The 18136-nt window shown below is 42.5% G+C and overlaps 2 protein-coding genes across 4 annotated transcripts; one reads left to right on the forward strand and one right to left on the reverse strand.

Annotated features, from left to right (window-relative positions):
* Positions 1-738: 738 nt before the first annotated feature.
* Positions 739-6144, reverse strand: LOC121709626 (proteasome subunit alpha type-7-like). Its single transcript, XM_042093159.1, has 7 exons — positions 5877-6144; positions 5249-5375; positions 5016-5140; positions 3664-3786; positions 3345-3464; positions 3182-3244; positions 739-1133 (listed from the first exon to the last, which is right to left on the reverse strand). The coding sequence occupies exons 1-7, from the start codon at positions 5976-5978 to the stop codon at positions 1038-1040; spliced, it is 756 nt and encodes a 251-aa protein (XP_041949093.1). The 5' UTR covers positions 5979-6144; the 3' UTR covers positions 739-1037.
* A 506-nt stretch (positions 6145-6650) lies between these two features.
* On the forward strand, positions 6651-17012 carry ss18 (SS18 subunit of BAF chromatin remodeling complex). Of its 3 annotated transcripts, XM_042093139.1 has the most exons (12): positions 6652-7002; positions 7792-7868; positions 8039-8123; positions 8645-8783; positions 10876-11100; positions 11244-11414; positions 11513-11590; positions 11726-11764; positions 12294-12416; positions 13713-13843; positions 14483-14545; positions 15355-17012. In XM_042093139.1, exons 1-11 carry the CDS (start codon positions 6934-6936, stop codon positions 14498-14500), a joined length of 1155 nt encoding a protein of 384 aa, XP_041949073.1. In that variant the 5' UTR covers positions 6652-6933; the 3' UTR covers positions 14501-14545; positions 15355-17012. The 3 variants fall into 3 exon arrangements, with proteins under 3 accessions (XP_041949064.1, XP_041949082.1, XP_041949073.1); XM_042093130.1 differs by lacking the exon at positions 14483-14545 and having other exon boundaries at positions 6651-7002; XM_042093148.1 differs by lacking the exons at positions 11726-11764; positions 14483-14545 and having other exon boundaries at positions 6651-7002.
* The last annotated feature ends 1124 nt before the right edge of the window (positions 17013-18136 follow it).

Genomic DNA, 18136 nt, shown 5'->3' on the forward strand with positions numbered 1-18136 from the left:
CCATTAAGGGCGGCTGCTGCACCACCAGCAGCCATATTTGAATTTGAAGCAGTGGCTTGCTGGAGAAGCAAAGCTGGGGTGAAATAAAAGGGAGGGGGGGGGGGGGGGGGAGAGAAGACGAGCATCTCGCTGGACTGCCATTAGACATCGCCTGGGCCCTTCACTAATTAGTTTTAAATGACTGAGGGAGCGCAGGGCTCGCTCTGAGAGGTATGCTCATCAAAAAGAAGAGTTGTTCAGAAGAAAAAGACTATGGCAAGGCTACAGTTATCCTTCCTTATACGTGCAATGAAATGCTGAGAGAAAGAGAACAAGTTACTAAACTTGTTTTCTGTTGCTAAACCACATTACAGGAAATGTCCATATGGTTCACATTTTCTATAAATGAACAAGTATATTTTTGTTAATCCTGATTACAGAAAGACAGACAAATGGTCCATATTTTATTATAGTCATTCATAGATTTCCACCCTGTTGTAACTCATGTAGGGTCTAACATGCCTTCACATACAGTAACATTGTGGAATGAAGTCACTGACAATGGCATTTTGGCAGTCTGCATACGTCTCCCAATGCTGTCAGAAATCCACTATTCACATGCTATATTATCGTTACATACTCATCATAACTGTGCTCTGAAGACGGACAGGTGGTCTTTTTAGGGACAACATGCCAGGACGACACCTTGGTCTGCAGCTCTTCCGTTTTTCTCCACATCAGACAACATCACACATGTAACATGTTGAACGGATGTTTTTATTACACAAAAAGGCCGACAACCTCAGTCTGTTACATTACTGTTAAGACCATTACATGTTGAAAATAAATAGCTAGCATCTAGGTCCATCCTTGTGGAAAAAAATGTAAACATCAGGATAAGGAGAGGAAGTACAGGGGCTTCAGGAGAGGAAGTACAGGGGCTTCAAGAGAGGAAGTACAGGGGCTTCAAGAGAGGAAGTACAGGGGCTTCAAGAGAGGAAGTACAGGGGCTTCAAGAGAGGAAGTACAGGGGCTTCAAGAGAGGAAGTACAGGGGCTTCAAGAGGACTTCTTCTGTTTTTTCTTCTCCGCCTCCTCTTCTTTCTCTTTCTCAATCTCTGCCACCAACGTTTCAATCTCTTTTGACTCCAAAATCTACATTCAGCAGAGAAGGAAAAATGATACACCTTCATTAAATTCAGCCTAATAAGGTGTTTGTACATCCAATTGCTTTTTGAGCTAATTCCATCCCTGCAGCACTGCCTTTACCCCCAAGCAACACACACACACACACACACACACACACACACACACACGTGATAAATAGAAATATTAGCCTACAACTCCACACAGAGATATGTTACTCCAAAAGATATGTCAGAGGACCTAGAATGTTTAGAGAGTGCTGTGCGTAATACAATCTTACCTGCCAAGTGAGGGAGAAAAGTTTTTGTTTATTTATTTTTTAATCTCCCAAGTGAGGAGAAAAGGTTTTGTTTATTTGTTTGTTTTTTTAATCTCCCAAGTGAGGGAGAAAAGGTTTTGTTTATTTGTTGTTGTTTTTTTAAATCATTTTTAATGGAAATACATGTCCACGTCATTTAATACTAACGCAATCAGTGCAGTCATTAGCTCTATACAAAAGTGCATCAACGGCTCTATCATCGTGTAAAAAACACCCCCAATGTTGATTGGCTCAATTTTTGTCCAGGTGGAAATCAGGGGCATGTTAAATCTCAAAGGGTGCGAGTTTGACAGCGTATTTTGCCGACAGTGCATGCACACTGTGGCCAGAGCGAAGTCAGATGCACAAAGTGGGATGGGTCCGAACTTAATTAATGATAGATAGATAGATAGATAGATAGATCAGAATTTAACACTGTTTGCATGTGATGTATTCAATTGAGTTGGTTTATTAAATTTCACTTCACTGGAGACGTCTCGCCCATTTCAGAGTCCCTGCCTTGACGTAGCTTCCGATTACCTATATCGCCGCCGAACTCAGGGCCAAAATGTTTCGCATTGGTGTGCCACAGGCTTTGAGGCATGTTTTCCATCCTTTGGTGGGTGTGGCAGAGATGCTACCCTTCAATAACGAGGTGTATACAAAACCTGCTGTATTACAAAGGCAGTGCACACAGTGTATCCACCTACATTTACTGGATAGTGAAACAATAACAATAATGAAATGTATATAATTTTCATTAGGCTCTGAAAAATCTTTGAAAAGAAAGCCAAGAATGGCCTTTTGTTGCACAAACAACAGAGTATTCAATGCATCACTGTTTCTGTTGAAGCAAGGCTTTGCTAAGTTTTGTCCAGGATCTGCCGGAGCAAATGCAATGAGCTCATTCGTTTGTACCCAGGTTGATCAGGTAGTTTTTTACTCCTCTAATCATACTAGCTAAACTCAGCTGTACTGACTGAAAGCATGCTAAACTGCAGTAGATCATCATGCAGATTTTCCAGGATATTAACACATGCTCTGAACAGCAATAATTTTCAAAAAATAATAGATAGTAACTCAATGTTTGGATTTTTAAAATAAGCCAGAATTGTCTTCAGTGTGAACACAACTCACAACTGGCAGTGTTGATGAATATGATCAAAAAGTCTCTTTATCATACTGGTGATCTTTTATTAAAAAATACATTTGAAACCATGCAACCTTTAATGAAAGCTGAACTATCCAATCACTTCTCAGTTTGAGCTTTCTGGCAGAGACAGGATTTATTTTTAATATCAGATGGCATTACTTTGAGCTTATTGTGTCATCTACTCATAACAATTTGTCCAAGCCCTTTCGAGGAAAAACAGCCCCACATCTTCAAAGATCAACCCCTATTCTTGACAGAGGGGATCAGGCAATTTTGTGGATAATACATTTTTATACTGAACCCCTGCTGTCTGTTCCTAGAAAATGTCAGTGTTGATTTAATCTGTTCATAGACACCAGCCCTGTGAAAGAAAGTTCTAAAAGCTATATTATTGACTAGCAAATGGAAGGGCTTGATTTTAAATAGATGTAGAGGGTTTTTATCTGCCTTGTTAACAGCGATGGAGTTGATTGCTGTTTCATAGAGTACAGCGTGCCCCCTCAGTTAAACGTAATCCAACCATGAGGGTGATATTGGTTGTCCAGTTTAAGCTTAATTTTTGCTATACATGTTGTGTGTGTCGCCCTATGTGTGTGTAAACGGTACCTTCAGTGGTTGATTTCTCCTAATGACAGCCAGCTCAATGTTCTTTCCACCTGACTGCACCACCTTCAAACACAAGGAATACATTATTCAGGCTAAAATTAGAGTTTAAAAGGAGGTTAGCTTTGAATAATCAAAACAAGTGATTGCCTATTCCTGTCCTTACCTCCAGTAAAGCTTTAATAGCCAGTTTGATGGCCTCGTTGTCACCCGTAATGGCCTCCTCCGTGTAATTCTTCTCTAGGAATTCCCTCACAGTTTTCGCACTACGACCAATGGCATTGGCCTGAATGGACGGAACAAGCAAATTATGCAAGTGAGTGTCAAATCCACCATCGCGTCATATTCTTCAGGAATGTGAAAATATACTGGAGTGTGTAGCGTGTGGCAACTTTGTCCAAAGAGGGATGTCATGTGGCAAGTGTTTTAAAGGGTAATGCAGCTGCTTCTCCACTGATGTCTGGTTTCCAGTGTCGAGCACTCACCTTCCACGCGTGGTAGGTGCCTGACGGATCAGTCTGGTAGAGTCTGGGAGTCCCATCACAATCAAAGCCCACAATCAACGCAGAGATTCCAAACGGTCTGCGCCCGTTGCTCTGGGTGTAACGCTGAAACAAACAAGAGTGCAGAGAGACGTACATTAGAGCAGCCATCACAAATCAATGTGTTCCTGTCAGCAGGAGCACAGTGATGTCATTTCGCAATACTCTACAACATACCTGTATTTTGTCTTTCAAAATGCTTTATTTAGTCAATACACAGCCTTAATTGTGTTTCTTAATTTCCACAGATAAGATCATTTGTAAAGTCTTTGTTCACTGTATCTCTGTCTGTACACATTATGAGGAAAACATATACACATAACACTTTTGTTTTGGCTCCCATTTTTCATAAATTATATGTGGTAAATATAAAGACTTGCTCAATGCACACAAATGGCTCATTTATTTCAAATCCATGTTAGTAGGCACTTCACCATTACCAATATAATACAATGCGGCATTTGACAGGTGTGGCATATCAAAAGATGCTAATTAAAAAGCATGACTATTGGACTGGTCACAATAAAAGGCAACTATAAAATGAATCAATTTGAGTGAGTGCGCAATCAGCATGCTGACATCAGGAGTATGCACCAGAGCTGTTGTCTGTGAGCTGAATGTAAAGATGAAGTACTGGTAATGGATATGGATTTTTATCACATTTCTGAGGAAAATTTAAAATCAGAATTGTATGCATAAGTCTTACAACTTTTACTTCAACATTTTTACGTATTTTTTATATTTCTATTATGGTGACCTTCGTAAATATAGTCCATACAGGGATGGATTACTGCACGGGCCTACCGGGCCCAGGCCCAGGGGCCCCAAGGGGTCAGGGGGCCCTGAAGCCCAAGCCATTGCATGGAATCATTGCCTCAATATCAACAAATCAGGATATAGGCTATGAATCTGATTGAATTTAGTATTGGCCATCCCCAAAATGCACCAGAATACAGGAAATCACATCAAGCGAATAAAAAAAATTCTGGGGGAGGACCCCCAAACCCCTCCTCCCACATATGCGACAATTAGTGGGGGGCCCTTAATACATCTGGGCCCAGGGGCCTGAAAGTTCATAATCCGCCCATATGTCCATATCCTACATTATTAGCTAATGGGCATGAGCGATGGTGATGTGTGACTTTTGCTCAGTGCTGTCTTTTGCAATCTAACTCTGTTCCTCCACTGACCCCACTGCTGCTTCCATTTTTATCATTATTTATTTTAATCAGTTGAACGATCCCAATAAAATAACATTATTTACTAAAGTGTTGAGCATCCACTCTGGCCTTTACCTGCTTAAGGGTGGCAATATATCTTGTGATGTATTCCACTGTGACGGGGTCTTCCACAGTCAGTCTGTGACTCTGACACTCCACTCGAGCCCTGTTTATGACAATGCGTGCGTCTGCAGTCAGACCTGGAGACAGGTAATTGTGGTGGGTGATTACAGTATGTGAGCAGTGACATTTCCAACTGAACTTTTATTAGTGATTATGAGAAAAGTGCATAATTTCTCATTTCTCACCTGCAAAGGCCATGCAGACATGTTCGTCCAGCACGCAGATCTTGCGGACTGTCCTCTCCTCTTGCAATTTTGCCACAGATTTTTTTTCAACACCCAGAACAACAATATCTTTACCCCTTATGCCGACCTATCAACAAACAGTACCGTAAATTACATCTAATGGGTAATAGGTGGTAGATGATTAAAAAGCCCTTAAAGGCGGTGCAGTTCTGTTTCTAGTTTCAGAATCTAATCACGGTGCCATATCAAACGTGGCTGGAGAAAGCTAAGCTCACCCCAGATCAAAACAATGAATGAACTGATTCACGAAGGTGTTATGGACATAGTTATAACGTAACTTGATAATAGCTATTGGAGTTATTTTTCTATTAGTATTAGCACACTGCACTACTTAATATGCATACTACTTAAAGTTGATGTATCATCCTATGCTAACAACACTGATGAAGGCTACCGTTGTCCGAAAAAGAGTGGGCCTATTGTTTTCCCTATATTAAAATACACACATTATCTATACGAATATCGCCAGCATGTCAGTTGATACATCACTAAAATCACAGCTAGATATAGTTGTCTAATGACCTTAGTTGGGCTAATGGTAAGTTAGTTATGATATTGTTGAACTCACAGCCGTGGATCCTTTCTTGACAGCCTCTTGGGCGTACTCCACTTGAAAGAGATGACCATCGGGAGAAAATACAGTAATAGCTCTATCATATCTCGCTGCCATCGCATTCACTTACTAAAATACTGACCAATGTAAAAGATTGAATGGCCCAGTATCTACCTAATTGCTTCCGGGAATATATGCACCACAATGTGAATCTGACTAGCCCTCTGCTAGCCCGAGTTAGCAGACACTTTTTTCAAATCGTACACTTCCTACACACTACGCAAGCGCATGAACTTTGAACCTTAGGCTGGGATAAACCAAGTAGTCCACAGACACAGGTAGGCAAAGTAGGTGGCCTAGTTAAGTAAAGTCTCTGATCAGGTTTTATCAAAAAATGTCTAATAGTAGACGGGCTGTTAGATGATGATGATGATGATGATGATGATAACATAGAATTGAGGGAATAATAAGAAGAGGGAGAAAATGAAGATGAGGAGGAAGGAACACAAAAAATATACATGTATTCCTTAGTAGCTTAAGCCTTATATATGTTTCTCTCATATAGGCCAATAAGGATAGGCAGTTAACGTTTTGTTCCAGATTACACAGTTGCTGTGGAAAATACAATAGAGAGGATAATAATACCAAAGATTTAAGAATAGGCTACAATCAGTTTTCTTTCTAATAATATGCCTACAGAATGACGTCGTCTCAGACAACATGCACCCTCCTCTCCGCAGTTCATACCATCTCCCAATACCCCATAGCCCAGGAGGAATGAACCATTATTTCTAGGTAGTAATTAGTGTAGTTCCAATTTTTCATTTATTTTTTCCACAGTCATTCAACAAGGGGTTTCATTTTTGTGCCGAACAGTCTAGACATGTTGCACATTTTATGACACTTATACATTTAATTGTTTTGGAGATAAGAATTTGTTTTAGCATTGTTTCGACCTCCCCCTCCGTGAGATGCAACGTTATTAAGTAGCATCCTTCCTTGAGCTGTGAGGTTTGAGTTTACAGATTAGTATTTTATTGTATGTTTTAACCCACATATAGTTAAAATCACAATGTCGGTGGCGTTTGCACCTCACAGACCGCGCGGAAAGGGTGATATAACTCCCGCAGGCATTCAAAAGGTAATTACTTTTCATTGCGTATGTGAATAGAACGGTGGAGAAACATAGTGGCAGCTGCTGTTAGCTCTAGGGTAACCTAACCTATGTATCTTCTTCTAGGATTTGAACTCAAATTGTTAGGAGGGAATTGGCTTGATTACAGTGTAGCAGTCCCGACGCGCGGTTAATACAAACTTAGCCGCCGCTTCAAAAGAAAATATAGGCTGACTGATACATTAGCTGCAATGTTACGGTTTCGTTCAACAGCCTAATTTCGCGAGCTAGCCACAACGGAGGCCTAGTTTTTCCCAAGCCAGATTGATGCAGGCGCTTTGTTAGCTGTGAATGCACGTAGGCTATCATAGGTTCATAGTGGAGGATCGTTTTTGTTCAACGTGAAATCGCACACGCGTTAAATGGCCTATGGTTGATTACAAAAACAACAAAAAAAATAGAGTAGGCCTTCAACTGTGGAACAGCTAGCCCGTTTGTTTCACATATTGTTGTCCAAGCTAGAAGCTAACGCTTGAACAGATCCTTGCCAGATCAGGGCCTCCTCCGCTCCAGACTCATAGCCTAACTGTTTGGGAACCCATCTGTAGTGAAGAATAAATAAATGCAAACCAGCGCGCTTAGAAAATGAACATGTTTAGCGTACCTTGTTTGGCCATTAGCTGTTTCATCCGATTTAATTTAATCATTTATAAGCTTATAAATTAACTAACAGGTTCTCTAGGCTATTCATGACTGCTTTTCATCTCAATCTTTCACAAAATCATAATTAAAAGATTTTCAATGTCATTCTTTCAGTTACTGGATGAAAATAACCAACTGATACAGTGCATAATGGATTTTCAGAGCAAAGGAAAGACGGCTGAATGTTCACAGTAAGTTGACATGGAACAGATCTTGTATCCCTTTTTTGCTTATGTCAAGGTTTCTCGTGGTGGTGGCTTAATTTTGCAAGTTTTATCTGAAGTGAAAAACTGTATTCCTGTCCAATGTTCCACAGACCTTCAGTAGGCTACATTTCTTTTTGTCTAATTTTTTGTAATAGGTACCAACAGATGCTTCACAGAAACCTTGTATACCTGGCTACGATAGCAGACTCTAATCAGAACATGCAGTCTCTCCTTCCTGCTGTGAGTATTGCTGGTTATTGATAACCATCTATTGGTCCAGTTATTCATACCTGCTGTAAGCAGTCAAATTTAGTTTAATGTAGGCCTATACCAATGGGGTGAGCTAAAGGTGATTTTGAGAAGAACCAGCCTTAAGGAGATACAGAATGTTTACAGTTGAATAGCCCATGAGTGGAAATGTGTGCTTTTTGCAGTCTTTAGTAAAATAGTAAATAAAACTCTGACATTGCTCCATTTCATGACTGTCAACAACTTTAAGAAAGCCCTGGAAACTTAAAACCGCTTCCCGGTCTTCCTTTTACCCAGCTGAACTGTCTTACAATGACTTGCACACACAACTCTGTGCACATTTGTGCATGCTTATTAGGTACCGGTATTATCTTTGGTAAATAGCCTGTTAAGAGATTTTGTTCGATGACACCATTCAGACGGCACATTTCATGTATACAGGTGGAGCAGAGTAATTATTATAGCCAGTTCTTTATTTCCATTCGATTGAGCATCACTTTGTTCCTTTGAAGCCCCCAACCCAGAATATGCCTATGCCGGGTGGCATGAACCAGAGCGGCCCTCCTTCCCAGGCCCCCCACGGACACAACATGCCCTCTGAGGGCCCACCTGCCGCACACATGCAGAGCCAGATGAATGGACAGATGCCTGGTAAGAGACACATGGCCATGCCTCTGCTGCATAGTCACTCAAAGCCTTACAGAGGAAGCTGCAAAAATTATTTTGGTCGAAGTTGAACTATGCTGTTTTTATTGTTTGTAAACATGTCTACTCGCATACACTTACTAATATCCCACGGGTTCCCACGGGTAATGGAATTTTGGGAAGTCTATCCCAGATATGGAAAGTCAGGGAATTTTATATTTTTGGGGGGAAAGTCATGGAATATCAGGGGATTCTGTTGTAGCAGTTTAACATTTACTTGTCAAAATACATTAATACAAATATTTCCAGGGAGAACTGGTGTATATCTGGTTATAAGTTTTAGTGCTTGCTTGGCCCAACTTTGTTTGTTCAATGCCCATTTATTCATCTCCCGCTCTATAAAAGTAAAAGATTCTTGAACGCTACATGGCTGTTCTGAAGTCATTGGTTGGTATATTGCAGCATTCATTATATAGAAAGTCATGGAATTTTTTTGGCAGGGAAAGTCAAGGAAAAGTCATGGAATTTTACATTTGACTTAGAGTGGGAACCCTGTAATATAAACATGTTTACTTGCATACACTTATCGTAACGCCTCCAATTATCACCACTTTCGTTCGAAAATTCTAAAATAACAGTGTTTTTCAATACTAAAATAACATTTGATAAATTAACCTTACATTTTTTAGTAGCCATAGGTTCTAGATTTGAACAAAATCTGTTTTGTTTCTTAACGGGAGCATTTACTGCCTGAAATATCCGATTTTGTTTACCACGCTCGGAGGTTAGTGCTGGCCTGGTGGGTTGCCTATTTACGCCGTTTCAACGGCACATGAATGGTTAGACCAAGAATTCTCGTCATGAAATTAAAATTCCACTGGAGCTCCAAGCGGATGTGTACACGCAGCCTTACAACACTGTTTACAGCTCTTCGAGTCACAGTAAAATGTAATTTTTGGCTACAGTGTTTCCCACAGAATTGAATTCTATTTGTGGTGGTAGGTTTGCAGAATTAACAGTTTTTAGCAAATTAGCACAGTGTGGTTATGATGCTAACCAGATTTAAGCACAATTTAGTACAACCTGGAAAATCATTGTGTGGTGGTCAATGTTGATATTGTGGTGGGCCGCCACAAATAAGTCAATGTATGGGAAACACTGGGCAAATTTAGATACACCTATGGTGTGGGTGCTTGCATTTCTTTAGGAATCCGCCATCTTGGTTTGTATAGAAAAGGATATTATGTGACGCATACACACAAGACGGCGGAAATACGGGACTGACGGTAATGGGGGGGGGAGTTCCGATAGCTGTGTTTTGAACTTTGAACCTACTATTTACAGCTCACTACCCCAAGTGTGTCACTACTCTGTGTGTGTGTGTGTGTGTTCGTTCATTCATTCACTAACCACGGATGGGTCAAATGCAGGAAGAATTTCCCTCAGGATGAATAAAAATATCTTTCTAAAACACAGTCTGAACATCATTAACATTTTGTAACATTCAGTACTGCTATTATAGTTTGATGTTAGTGTTATAGAGACGGTATGTTACCTCTTCACACTATTTGGAGCATGTTTTATAGGCTGCTGGTATCATCTTCTATCATTTTTTTGAGGTCATGTGACGGACGAACACATCCCAATAGACACATTTCTTGCCTCAAAAATGTCTTTTCTTTGTCACACAAGAAATAAATCAGGTGTTATTGAGATATGACCTGATTCTCCTAAACCACTCATAGAATAAATAGAATTGTAGTTAGATTGCCAGATTTGGAAGGTTTTAGATTTTTTTGCTAAACAGACAATCGGTTACACCCGTCCCTTCTGTGCCCCTGAAGCACGATGTTGATTGGCTGGGATTGTTATGGCTAGGCCCAAGCCACTATGCTAGTTTCCCCATTTACAGAGCCACAACTTGACTTGACCTGACTTTGTTTTTGCACACTACAGCCACTAAATGGACAGCTAGAGCACTGAGAGGAGCTATTAGCTGAGCCTGACGAAACACGTATGGCATTATATCCACAGCCTGCTCCTTCAAAGCCAATGGCCACCATATCTTAACAGGCTCCATCTCCTCTTTCCTCTCCAGGCCCTAACCACATGCCCATGCAGGGCCCTGGCCCCAACCAGCCCCCCAACATGCCTAGTGGTGCCATGAACATGCCCCCCAGCAGCCACGGCTCCATGGGCGGTTACAACCATGCCGTGCCCTCCTCACAGGGCATGCCCACTCAAGGCCAGATGAACATGAGCCAAGGCCAGCCAATGGGAAGCTACGGCCCACGACCTAGCATGAACATGCAGCCCAGTCAAGGTACCATGCCTTGTTTGTTAAAGAACCCTCGTCTCTGTATGCTTGGTCTGAAGTTCTGAACTATCAGCACTTTCTCCGCTCAGTACATTTGATTCAGTTTTGCATTCTTTTAAGTTTTTTTGCCATTTGACACAACTTCTCAGGTCCTATGATGCACCAGCAGCCACCCTCCCAGCAGTACAACATGCCCCCTGGTGGCGGCGGGCAGCACTACCAGGGCCAGCAGAATCCCATGGGCATGATGGGCCAAGTGAACCAGGGCAACCACGTCATGAGCCAGAGACCCATGCCCCCCTACAGGCCACCACAGCAAGGTAAGCACCCACGCTGATCCAGATGTTTCACAAACAGCTGTCCATCAAAGGCCACCGCTGGCCTCTATGAACTCCGGCCTTTGTGTGTCCTCACCCAGGTCCTCCTCAGCAGTACCCAGGCCAGGAGGAGTACTATGGAGAACAGTACAGTCACGGTGGGCAGGGAGCTCCTGAAGGTAGTTTCTTGCAGTTACATGCATTTTCTTAAGGTGAAATAGTCACTTTATAGAGATGCTCGCCTTTACTCTATTTTCCATGTCTACATCATTACAATAAATAAACCAAAAAACTTTGTGTGTCTATGGCGTTAGGTGGAGCAAAGAACTTACAGAAGCTTGTTACAAACTCTGGTAAACAGAACTGGTTTCTGAGACTTTTTAAACTCCTTCTTTATGGCTCTATCCTATGGCATCTACTTGTAGATGTAATTAGTGTTGAGGTTGTATTAAGAGTTTGAAGCATGTTAGTGAGATGGTTAATGGCTGTTGCAGACTAATGATGTGTTCATGTAGTACTTTTTTGGGAGAAAAATAATCCTGTTTTGAGAAGCATTTTGTTGAGTGATGAAGTTGATATAGTATTTCTGGAATACTGTTTTGTAAATAATGTTATAAAAAGCTGCTATTAAGACTTCATATAGGATTGATCATATGTAAAAGTGTCAAGGTATGTAATACAGATTGATTATCAAAGAAAAGTATGAGCTTATTTTCTTTTGTTAACATTGTGTAAACTGTGGGATATTTGTGTCAGTATTACCTTGATATGGATGACCATTGAATGGCCACCCTATGCTGCCTAGATGCATGTTTGCAGTCCACAGAGATGAGGTCTCCCTCAGCAGGCCTGGCCTGAGCTGTCCTCTGTTGCCCCCTGCAGGAAGTGCTCAGTATGCCCAGCAGCAGGAGGCCTACCAGCAGGGCCCCCCTCAACAGCAGGGCTACCCACCCCAGCAGCAGTATCCTGGACAGCAGGGCTACCCTGGTCAGCAGCAAGGCTACGGTGAGTTAGCCAGCCCAGGAAGCCACAGCTTGTCTCTGTGTGCAGTGCACAGGCACATCCTTACCCCCTCAGACTCTTCTTCCACTCTCTCTCTCTGCATGAACATAAAAATGTCACATCTTCCAGCTTAATGTATTAAACTTTTTGGCCTGGAGAAACCGAGGAGAACTAAATTGCCCATGTCGTGTAGCGCGGAGGAGGCGCAGGGAAGACCTTGGTTGAAGCCTTAAACATGACGCACTGACAGATAGCCGCTTGCCAGGCGCTACCAGGCTAAAGTGGGGGAGGAAAGGTGGCTGGGTTAGAGCCCCAGGCAATGTGAGTGGGAGTGGAACTCATAGTCTTCATTTCTCCCTGTTTTTTTTTTTTTTTCCTTTTTCTGTTTCTCTCCTCCTCTTCTCTAATCCCGTCAGCTTCTCTCTCTTACTTCCTCACTCGCTTCCTCTCTCGTTGAGCCAGAGGCCTTTCTCATGTTAATGACGAGCTTGCAAAAGAATCACACATGCACGCGCACACACACACGCACGCGCGCGCACACACACACACACACACACACACACACACACACACACACACACACACACACACACACACACACACACACACACACAGTGCTACCGGCACCATCTGGAACACGCTCTCCTGAGCCCCCACAAGGTTAAGATCCTCCACCGCGCCTAACGATCCTGCGTGGGCTCGTTTGACTGAGAAGAATCAAACTTTTTTTCTCCCCCCCCCCTTTCTCTTTTTTTGTGAGCCAGAGCACACACACGCGGCCTGGTGCTTGGGAGTTTTAATGAGGCTGGGCGTTTTTAATGAAGGTTCACCAACTCCTTGATGTGTCTCCACATTAGTGGGGCAGTGCGCTAGCTCCAGACAGATGCCCTCATTACTCCCAGCCGGAGATGGGAACCAAACCGTCCACCCCTTCCCTCTGCCCTGTGTGTGTGTGTGTGTGTGTGTTGAGGGGATCTATGAGATGCTAGAAGGATCTACTGTCGATTCCCAGAAGCTTCCATTAGGGAAGGCACAGGGAAGAGAATGTGATGTGACCCCCCACAATATATCATTAAAAGAGCAGATGCAATGAGTGTTTATCTCTTGCTGAAACACCCACAGATCAGCAGCTTGGTGCTGCTTCACCGGAGAGCCGCTATTAGTGTGCAGAGCCTGATCTTGATGAAGATGTTTTGGGAAGAGCTTTCACCCGGTAATGCCCCCCCCCCCCCCCCCCCCATTACTGTTTGTCAAGGTTGCTGACTGACTGTTTGTGTTGTTTTATTTGATGTGCCTTAGGTCCATCTCAAGGAGGCCCTGGGCAGTATCCCAACTACCCTCAGGGTCAAGGCCAGCAGTACGCGGCCTACAGGGCCCCACAACCAGGACCTCCACAAGCTCAGCAGCAGCGTCCCTATGGCTATGAACAGGTAGGTCCAGACCAAGGGGTAGGTGTTAAAACAATAAGTCACTCTTGATGTCTCTCTCTCTCCCAGACTTCATGTAGAGAGACATTTGGTGCCCTCTCATTCTCTAGGTAGTGTGCAGGGAACAGTCCATGAATGTCTAGCGACAAAGAATTTGGGTAACTAAATATGTGATCTCTACTCTGTACTCGGTAATTAAGTCATTGTTTATTTAGGTGGCACAAGTAATTGCATGCTAGGGGCTGAGAGAAATCTATTGTGATTTTCTGTGCCCTTAAATGTGTGTGTGTGTGTTTGTGTTTTGTAAATACATGCAGTGAGAGTGTGCGAATGGGAATCTTATTTGGGGGGGATTATCTAGCAGAGGTTTGCAAAGATGGCTAAAAGGGGCTCCTCTCATTGGTGGGTCCTAAGCATCCTAGGCAATGCAGCTTGCATGATGTTTACCTCGTCCTTAACAAACGCCCATGTGGCACGAGGAGAGAGCCAAGGGAGGCCACATTCCACTGTGATTTGGAAGCCTCTCTTGTCTACCTGGGCAGTGTCCAGGACCAGAGCTGAGTGTTGCCCTGTATTTGATATGTGTGGTCCTGAGCGGGGGCCACAGCCACCATTTTGATATCTCTATCTTTGAATATTCAGGGACACATGAGGAAATAAAGGACCGGGTATTTCAACCCCTGACTAGATCTGTAAGAAGCAAAGGTAATGGTTGCTGTGGAGACGTCGACATCAAATCTAGACGTTTTGACTACTAGCCTTGATTTTTTTAATTTTTTTTAATTTTTTAATTTTTTTTTTCATTTTGTTGTTTTGTTTTATTTTTTTTATTGTTTTTTTATCTCCACTTCCCTCCTCTCCTATTATGTCTACTTTCTGTCTTTATTTTACATTGTTTTGTAATCAGGGGTCGAAATAATCCTCAAGGTCCTTGTAAGCAATTCTGGGTAAAAACAACTAGGCTGTTGTTTTGAATTGAAGGCTCTGTGGGGGAAACAAAACAGTAAAGTTTCCAGAATATTTCTTGTCCAAATGATCTACAAAATAATAAATGTCGAAACGGCAAAATAAAGTGTTTACCGGGAAAGGTTGATCAACTGTGTGAACCAGTTGAACTCAAAAAAGGGTTATTTGTCTTGCAACTTGTAAACATCCAATTATGGATGCAACTTTGGAAGATGATAAGCCATTTTCGACCCCTGTTTAGAAATGTCCATGTAAAATATTTCAGGTCTTAAGTTGAAAATGGCATTCCGAGTTCTCTGCATTATAGTTTAACCTTACCAGTGCTGCTCCTTCTGCACTCATGATGTCCTCTTTTTTCTGCATTTAATTTCCTCATAACTGAAGTCATGCTGCCATCTCCTGGTCAAACAATGCCAACACACCTGTTAAGAAAATACAATAGCTCTGGTAGCAGTAACTGCCTGCATTCTCACAAGGATGAACTGCGTCCGACACCCAAGTGTTGTCCAGACCTCTGATTATGTCTACCTTTGCTCTCTTCCTCCCAGGGGCAGTATGGAAACTACCAGCAGTGAAAAAACACAGGCATTGCACTTCCATGAGCGCTCACTCATAGTGCTCCCCTCTCTGGACCTGTAGAAGGGCTATTGCTCTCTGAGACCCACCTATTACACACACACACACACACACGCACACACACACACAATTGCTTATGAAAACATAGCTGCCCTAGATTACACATTCTGTGTCTCTCTGTATCTCTGCCTCTCTTATTTACACACACACACACACACATTGAAAGATACTTTTATTTTTAATGTGAAGACTGAGCGATTTGTAAAGTTTTTTTTTTTTTTTTCTTCTTTTTTCTTGCTTGTTTAAACAACTAATTTGTATTATGAATATAATGATTTTTGACATTACCACTTTTCTTGTGAGCATTTTGGGCCATCTGAAAGCAGCGATGCCTTAAGTGTTTCAGAGCTGCCTTCTCACTCTATTTTACGTTTCTGATTTGTTTCGATTCCAGACAAGGCTACATGCTCACAACACTAATCATGCCCCTGTCAGTTCCAAGGTTGTGATGTGTATAGCCCTTAAGGCTCTGCTATGAGTGGACTCCTGTATAGTAAGCAATAATGTGACTGTGAGAAGGAGGCTCTTGAGCTGTGACCTTGTACCAGGGAATATTCATTTGTGACCAGGTCAACCAAAATGATATTATGTGTACAAATGTATTTACGCTTTTTAGATAGAGCTGAATTTGTTAGAGGATTTGTGAACTAGTTCTGAGCTGGCCTGCCTCCAGAACACACACACACACACACACACACACACACACACACCTCCCCAGTCACTTTTTGTGTTAGGATTTGTTTAAAATGCATTGAGGGGTCTCATCTCACGCTGCTTCTGTTTGCTTACCAGTCTATATTGTGTTTCATTATCTCAGATGCCATCACTTATTTTTCAGTTGTTCACTAGGGACTCTTCCATTTAAACTGAAATGAGTGAACTGTATATAGTCATTTTTCTTGGAATAAACAGCTGGTGTGAACACATCCAAATGTAACAAGTGAGGAGCCAAGTTATTAAAGCATTTTTGGGCCAATGTTGCAGATGACTAGGAGGTATAGAATTTTTGTTTTTGTTTGGAGAATTGTTAACAAAGTAAACACTCCATGATTGTAACACACACTTTCAAATTATTTTTCAGAGAGTTAGTAAGAGTAGCCTGTGTCCACTTTTACTCTCTCTCTGAATGCACCAAGACATTGTGGACTTGAGTTTAAAAACTAGAGTGTGAAACAAATTCATATGAAACATCATGTCTCTGTGACAGTGGTTGATGTCTGGGTTTTTAGATTTATGTCCTTTATATACAGCGTGGCTTTGACAAAAAAAACACAGTATTTGCTCAAATGAACAGTTTTATATGTAAAGGAGTCCCGTTGTGTGATCTCCAGATTTGCGTTAGACGTTGATGTCCTAATGATTTACAGTAATTTGCAGTGAGACTCTTGTGTAGTCTGCAGACAGGAGCTCTAGAAACATGTTGCTCTCTGTTATTGTAAAGGCCTTGATTTGTTGTCTGCTTCCTCTCTGAGGGGGTCATCGCTGTCTGTGGTTTCACCACCCTGTAAAGCTCTATGTCTCTGTAACTGAAACAAAATGTCAGAATAAATTATTGTGACTTTTTTCATAATTTGTTGTCTGAATTGTTTTTTTGTGTCTTTCATAACCACAAATGATAGCATTTTCTTATTTCTGACTGAGCTTTATTTTATTTGGTTATCTCTCATAGAACAACCATTTGTGTTACCCTTAACAAAAATCCAAACACAAGATGATGTTTGTTTAGACGTAGGAGCATATAATATTGAACCGTTTTCCTCTCCGTAAATAAACATATAAATGGAAGGTCACCCACTGTCCTAAAAAAGCTAAGTGGTATATACAGCTTCGGTCTCCAGGGCTCACTCCGGTATTGTCACGGAACAAAAAATCCCATAAATGATTTTACTGAGACGCAAACTAACATTAACATCACAATGAGTTGCATTCATCTGTGTAACCTTTCGCAGCCAAGCCTCCGTCACATTCACATGCACGTCAGTCAAGTGCTCGCGCCTAGGCCCCTGAGTGACGGACGGCAGCGGGAGAAATAAGCTGCCATCAAAGGTGCCATATTTTTTATTTATTTATTTATTTTGTATCAGGGGTGGGGCAGTGCGCATGCAAGCACGAGAGCGAGCGGATGGACGTAGCTGTGCGTTTGCTTTGCCAAAACGGAGCCCATCGAGAGACCTGCCTTTCCTTTAATGTTTCCAGCTGCACCCAGAGAGAGCCGGGGCGTGTTCGCACCCCGTTCCCCTCTCCGGAGGAAAAGAGGGACTACCTGTCACATCAGGGGGGGTGGGGTACAGATGGCACGCCAGATGTGTGGCCGAGCCATGTGACGAGTGGCCTGCTATTGGGGGCGGGGGGTGATGGGGGGGTGGGCTGGGAGAAGGGGAGGGGGGGGGGGTGTCCCTGTGAGTGTGGAGATGTGATAAACAGACCAGCGCACATATACCACCATGTATGTGTCCACAAAATCAGTGCGATTTTAATGGAAATGTGTGCTGTATATGGGTGTAAGATGGCTTGTATGTGTACGTGTGTGTGTTTGTGTGTTTCTGGTTTTGTGTGTGTGACAGCCGTTCTCTGCATCTCGTGGCATCTCCCCGCCGCCGCACCACCCTGCTGCTCCACAGCTGGCCACCCCACCCTTCCCAGCTGCCACTGGGGCTCCCCCCGGCCTCGCCGCTTGGCGGAGGCTGGCTGTCG

Source organism: Alosa sapidissima, chromosome 1 (assembly GCF_018492685.1).
Source record: "Alosa sapidissima isolate fAloSap1 chromosome 1, fAloSap1.pri, whole genome shotgun sequence".
Lineage (NCBI taxonomy): Eukaryota > Metazoa > Chordata > Actinopteri > Clupeiformes > Clupeidae > Alosa > Alosa sapidissima.

Coding starts and splice junctions, on each gene's coding strand:
- LOC121709626 (XM_042093159.1), bottom strand. CDS start 5,978: ATGGCAGCGAGATATGATAGAGCTATTACTGTATTTTCTCCCGATGGT. Junction 3,787..5,015: donor ATATTGCCACCCTTAAGCAG/GTAAAGGCCAGA, acceptor TGTTTGTTTCAG/CGTTACACCCAGAGCAACGG. Junction 3,245..3,344: donor CTATTAAAGCTTTACTGGAG/GTAAGGACAGGA, acceptor TTGTGTTTGAAG/GTGGTGCAGTCAGGTGGAAA.
- ss18 (XM_042093130.1), top strand. CDS start 6,934: ATGTCGGTGGCGTTTGCACCTCACAGACCGCGCGGAAAGGGTGATATA. Junction 8,124..8,644: donor TGCAGTCTCTCCTTCCTGCT/GTGAGTATTGCT, acceptor GTTCCTTTGAAG/CCCCCAACCCAGAATATGCC. Junction 8,784..10,875: donor GATGAATGGACAGATGCCTG/GTAAGAGACACA, acceptor TTTCCTCTCCAG/GCCCTAACCACATGCCCATG.